At 39.2% G+C, this 6,000-nt stretch overlaps 1 protein-coding gene across 1 annotated transcript; it reads left to right on the top strand.

Annotated features, from left to right (window-relative positions):
• Positions 1-698: 698 nt before the first annotated feature.
• On the top strand, positions 699-5,203 carry rsph1 (radial spoke head component 1). Its single transcript, XM_051418566.1, has 8 exons — positions 699-864; positions 1,004-1,117; positions 1,941-2,046; positions 2,192-2,282; positions 2,458-2,593; positions 2,939-3,010; positions 4,068-4,176; positions 5,067-5,203. Exons 1-8 carry the CDS (start codon positions 814-816, stop codon positions 5,117-5,119), a joined length of 732 nt encoding a protein of 243 aa, XP_051274526.1. The 5' UTR covers positions 699-813; the 3' UTR covers positions 5,120-5,203.
• The last annotated feature ends 797 nt before the right edge of the window (positions 5,204-6,000 follow it).

Raw genomic sequence — 6,000 nt, 5'->3', positions numbered from 1 at the left:
TATTATTCTAGAACATTACTGGATAATTTGTTATTGTTATTTTACACACTAAATATATGATCAACAAATAGAATATGACACAATATAGATTAGACTATTCACAGTAGGCTAAATAAAGTAACTGAAATGAGCCCAACCCTGAAAGGACTAGGTGTATGCAAGTACATTTTGTTGACAATACTTCTATATTTTTTACCTTGGTGAAATTTTGAATGCAGAACTTTTAACAGCATCTCAACGTGGTCTTAATAGTAGGCCTATTACTTAACTACAACATTCTCAATAAGAGAAAGGTTGAAAATAAGGTACACTTCATCATTATGTCGAATTATATCAACTTTGGGATATTAGGGGTCTCTGCTTGCTCCAATGGATGCATTTTGTGTTCAAATGTGTGTAATTTACTGTTCTCCAAAAGTTGGGGAATTTATGGTTTCCAGCGGGGATAACATAGGCTGAAAAAAGAAGCTACTATTTGCTCTTCAAACTTTTGAAAACTCACCAGATAATGTCAAAGATGCACAGCCACCAAGATGGAAACAAGGCTGGTCTCTGAGACTTTAAATAGTTGATATTGTACAGCTAACAGGAAAAGTAAACTGCGCCGCATTTCTTCGTGGCGTATTCGTGACCCGCTCTTCTCTGCCTCTGATTGGCTAGAACTCGTTGCCTGCAAGTTCACGTGTGATTGACCGTTGTCGTGGCAACCGTAAACTATCAAGAGCCGGCTGAGTTGACTGAACATCTTTCCGGTGTTTACTGGACAGTTGCTGCCGTTTCCACCGTCCGTAACTTAGAAACTGACAGAGAACAATGTCGGATGCTGGATCCGATGAGTTTGATGATGACCGCAGTAAACTCGGGGTGAGAGAATATAATCAGCTCCATAGAATATAGAAGCTAGCGTTAGCATTGCCTTCCAGCTGTTTCCACCCGTGTTTGTAAGGCAGATCTGTGCTGCCTCCTGACCTGTGCTGTGTTCTCTTGTGTTTGACTGGCGCAGGAATATGAAGGGGGCAGGAATGAAGCAGGAGAGAGGCACGGAGTGGGTAAAGCCGTTCTGCCCAACGGAGACACTTATCAGGGGCATTATGAGAAGGGCAAAAGACACGGAGAGGTAACTGTGATACTAGAGGCGCTTTCTGAAAGTCAGTCAGTCAAATGGGGCTGAACACATTCAAACACATTCAAACACATTCAAACACAGCAGGTTTCTGCAGCCGTATTTCCACAACAGCCACAGCAATCAGTCCATGTAAGATGAGGAAAAAGTATGATTGAGAAAACTTAAATTAAAATGAAATATTCCAGATAGACCAGGTCCACCACATGGAAATGAGACTCCCTCAGATGTGGTAAAAATGAGCTTAATGAAATGTCAGTGTAGACTTTGCAGAAGTGGAATTAGGTACATTTGAATTTAAGCAATGCTCTCATATTGTATTTTTAAAAAAACCTTTATATCCATATTCAGTCTGTGATGACAACAATATTTCTATCACTGCCAGAGAAGTTTCAAATATGTTTCTTACATTTTATTTAGGCTTCATTTAACAGGGAGGGCCCATTTAGATTAAAAATCTAATTTTCAAGGGAGTCCTGGCCAAGACCGGCAGCAGCAAAAAATAAGTGAATTAAAGCAGATACAAAAAACCACAGTATTGCATCATATTACCTAGAGAATAAGAGTCCAGTACAAGCCATGAATTCAGCAATATCAGTTTAAACATCGACCCCTCTGTCATTCCATCTCCAGGTCTTCCAAAATTGATTTAAAATGAGTTCATAGCGTTTTAAAACTCTCTCTCATATATACCAGTATATTCCAATCTCTGTGCAAATATTTGGAACAACATATAAAAGTCCCTGGTTAACTGGTGAAAGAATTGTCTCTTTGACTAATCTATACTGTATTTATCATTGACTGTTTTGTCTAATAGGGGACATATCGCTTCAAGAATGGGTCAAAATATGTGGGAGACTATTACCAGAACATGAAACATGGACAGGGCACCTTCTACTACCCAGATGGCTCTAAATATGAAGGTACAATAAAGCTAGGAGCTGAGATAGCTGCCAACTGCATTTTATTAGTGTGTGTGCAGTGAGTGTGTGAAGGTTGGTCCATCTGAGGCCTTGACACAAAGTTTCAGAAACCAAACTCTTATCGTTGCCCCTCTGTGTCTGTCAGGGTCGTGGGTTGAGGACCTGAGACAGGGTCACGGTGTCTACACTTATCCCAACGGAGACACGTATGATGGAGAGTGGCTGCATCATATGAGGTATATCTTTCAGTTGTAAAATCACAAGTGCATATCACTGAGATGTTTTTCTGAAAGCGCACATTCACCTGGCGGGTTGGGACCAAATCCTGTATTCAAGGCCTAGCTTGATATCTTTTAAATCTAAACTTGATTTTAAAATGACTCAACATCTTCTGTGTTGTTCCATTGCCAGACAGGGCCAGGGAATTTACCACTACCACGAAACTGGCTCCAAGTTCAAGGGCTCATGGGTGAATGGCAAGATGGAGTCAGCTGGAGAGTACATTCACTCTAACCACAGATACAAGGGCAACTTTGTCAACAGTAATGTAAGTCCTGCTTTGATTTCGTATTCACAGAATGCTTGGCCAATGATTAATGAAAATATTTAATGGTTCATTTATGTTCAATCTCTGTAAGAGAAGTAATTAGGGCAGATGGTTTAGTGTACAGAATATTAGTAGTTATATTATGGCAATGACACAATGACTATTGTGAGTACAAACCAATGTAAACAATGGCTACAAAATTAAAATTCAAGTTGCTTGCAATAGTTTTATTCTGAATAAAGCTAGTTTTTGTACCATGTAACATCTGTAACATTGTTAATGTAAAGAAGATTATTTTGTCCTCAGTACTAGAGCTGTCTCTGCCATCCTATTCTTATTTTGCAGCCGTACGGCCCGGGGAAGTACGTGTTCGACATCGGGTGTGAGCAGCATGGTGAATATCACCAAGCAGAGCAGGTAATCCAACATCAGCACAATCCAGCTGTTTCATCTGATTTAAAGCTGCAGTAGGTAACTTTTATAAAAATAACTTTTTGTATAAGCTATGGAAAAAACTTCATCTGGCTTGTCCTAGTGCTCCTAATGGCATTTGCAGAAAATCCACAGTCTGTGAACAAAAACAACCAATCAGAGCCAAGAAAGATAGCTGATAGTCTCTCAATCTCCACTAACCCAAAGCATCAGTATTTGATGACCTGATGGGAACTTAACAATCAGCTGTCCTTCTCAGCTCTGATTGGTTGTTTTCATTCAGATCAATAAGTGCAAATGCCATTAGGAGAACTAGGAGGAGCCAGAGGAATCAGATTTATTTTTTTTATTTTTTTATTTTTACAGATTATCTGTCTCATGTTCTACTGTCAGGATATAGTGAAAGTCCAAGTCAATGACAAAAAGTAATTTTTATAAAAGTTACCTACTGCAGCTTTAAATATATATGTACTTTAAATTCCTCATAATAATCCCAGAAAACTGGAACGTTGTGAGGGCACACTGAATGAATACCAGAACATAACCATAATAACTCTCTCAACTAAAAACTCCAGCCAGCGACCGGTGAGGAGAACGATAAAAATATGAAAGCACAGAGGTCACCCTACCCGGGCTCCAGGGAGGGGTATCTCTCCTTAGGAGGAGCAGAGGAGGTGCTGCTACTGCCTTTATACACAACTGCTGATGAGCAGTGTGTTGCATGATGATCTTGTGTTTTTTTCATGCACAACAATGCATTACTGTTGTTGAATTTACTCCTAGAAGTGTTATTATTCTTTTCCAGTGTGCACACTTCCCTCTTCTATGTGCATGTTTGACTTTCTATGCATGATGTGAACATTAGTGACAATATAAAAACTTCAGGGTGCATGTGTGTGACATCTTCAGTGAGCCTGGAGTTCGTAGAATAAATACGGAACACAGTGAAAATATCTGTGTATTTTGCTTGCAGTAAAGGCCAAAATGTGTCACAGTAAAACACATAAAAATCTGAAGCTGTGTCTCACTCCGTTCTCTGCAGGACCGAGCTGAGGGCGAGTGGGGCGAGTTGGCTTCCACCACTGTCCTCAAGTGGATTCCCAAGTGTGTCACCGGCTTGACACAGTGGACTCCAGGCCAAGAGACTTCAGGTGAACCCCAAAATGACAGTCAGAGGCAGGGTCGTAGCCAGGATTTTAGATCTATATAATACTGAGGTCATGTGTCCTAATTCCCCCAGTAGGAATAAAAAAAATATATTTTTATTAGCCACCCAACAAAACTGTGAAATATTTAGTTGTTTTTTTTAAATCTCAGAAATATCACATTTAGCTGTGTATTCAGCTGTTAAATTATATTTTCTGTAAGCTGTATATGCCCACATATGCTCTAAATGTTGTTTCAAATCCCTCTCCACCCTGTCAGGCTTTAGGTAAGAATTTTTTGCTATAAAAATATTAAGATATTTAGTCTAAAAGCATGTCCGAATCAGCCTTAAAAATGTTGTATTCATAGAAGACTTTTCATGGTTAAAATTCCCAGAAATATTAGTCTCTATTGTCTCTGTTTCTCTATAGGATTTCTACTGTCAATAAAGAGCTGGAGGGGGATTTCTTTTTATCTACACAATTTGGGAAATGATAAATTATTGATAATTTTTTTAGATTTATTTTTAAAATATCAAAATTTGACTTACAAATCATCAAAACTATTTGAGGACAAACACTGACAAACCTGGGTTTGTTCCACTCTACTGAGCAGGGGCTGCAGTAAATATAGCAATCTGCTGAATTCAGTGTTTGTTTCTGAGGCTGAATGTTTGCCTCAGAAACAACAAACTTCATGTCTTTGTGTCTGCAGTTTGTGTGTCTGTCATGTACCTCAAATGCCTCAAACACAGAGGTACAGAGACACAAGAGTCCTGAAAGGGAGACCAGGGACAATATAAGGGGGTTTCCAAATCTGTACTCAAGTTAGTGTGTGTGTGTGTGTGTGTGTGTGTGTGTGTGTGTGTGTGTGTGTGTGTGTTTTCTTTTGTCAGCCGGGGAAAAGGAAGCAGCTTCAGCAGAGGAGGCAGAGAACGTACCTGTGTGATCAGTCCACAATCCTGCATCTTTCAACCTTTGTCTAAAAAGCAACATAACATAAATATTTTAATAAATATGTCAATAAATAGTCTATGCTTGTATTTTCTATGTCTTATGAAAATGTCTGGTTATAGTGTGTGTACTTTCATGCAGTGCCCCTCTGTGGCACTTTACAGAGCAACATTATTTTTCCTGAGTGAGGAAGTGAGACTTTATCTTAATCATGTAAAGCCACAGAACTATTATAAATGTAAAGTCAGTAGCTGCAGGCCCAGTCTAAGCCTTTTCAGGGCCTTAACAGATTTTGTTTGGGGCTCCCTGGAGACCACCAGGCTCCGAGCAGCTCCTTGGTTTACTTAATATGTCTCAGACTGGCAAGGACTCACTTCTTTTTCCCGTCCGGCATTCTGGAAGTGAATTTCATGAATCAAATTAGGTGTGTCTTCCCATGATGTGAAGTTTGCAAAAGTTATACATTTTGATGTTCATAAATATCAACATTTATGTATGAATATATTTTTAGCAGTTAGGCTACCACAAGTCATTTATCCTCCTTATTTCTGCTTAATATTTGCTAAAATGCTTATTTATTTATTTATTTATCTTTCTTTCCTAAGTCACCATTTGTTTGCATTCATTTATTAAGTCATATATTGTTGTGGCTCAAAGGGTTAGGATTAGGGTTGCAAACATTGCACACTTCTATATCATTCCAAGACCCGACTCTACTCTGCCTCTGATTTTCTAACATGTACAATGTGTACAAGTGGCCGTGGTTTGTAGCGTCTGTGAGGCTGCAGCTGGACCCCTCTCGCCATATCCACCAGTCTTTACTGACTGGTTGTCTAACAGCATTATTTTGAAGGATGCCGCCGGAAGTGGTTGCTT

This window comes from Dicentrarchus labrax, unplaced genomic scaffold (genome assembly GCF_905237075.1).
Source record: "Dicentrarchus labrax unplaced genomic scaffold, dlabrax2021, whole genome shotgun sequence".
Taxonomy (NCBI): Eukaryota; Metazoa; Chordata; class Actinopteri; family Moronidae; genus Dicentrarchus; species Dicentrarchus labrax.
The sequence above is the reverse complement of the archived record's forward strand: the minus strand, read 5'-3'. Positions and strand labels throughout refer to the sequence as shown.

What these genes read in the sequence shown, in the direction of transcription:
- rsph1 (XM_051418566.1), top strand. Translation starts at nt 814, where the DNA reads ATGTCGGATGCTGGATCCGATGAGTTTGATGATGACCGCAGTAAACTC. An exon ending in AGGGCAAAAGACACGGAGAG is followed by an intron (nt 1,118 to 1,940) that starts GTAACTGTGATA and finishes TTTGTCTAATAG; the next exon opens with GGGACATATCGCTTCAAGAA. An exon ending in TCCAGGCCAAGAGACTTCAG is followed by an intron (nt 4,177 to 5,066) that starts GTGAACCCCAAA and finishes TTCTTTTGTCAG; the next exon opens with CCGGGGAAAAGGAAGCAGCT.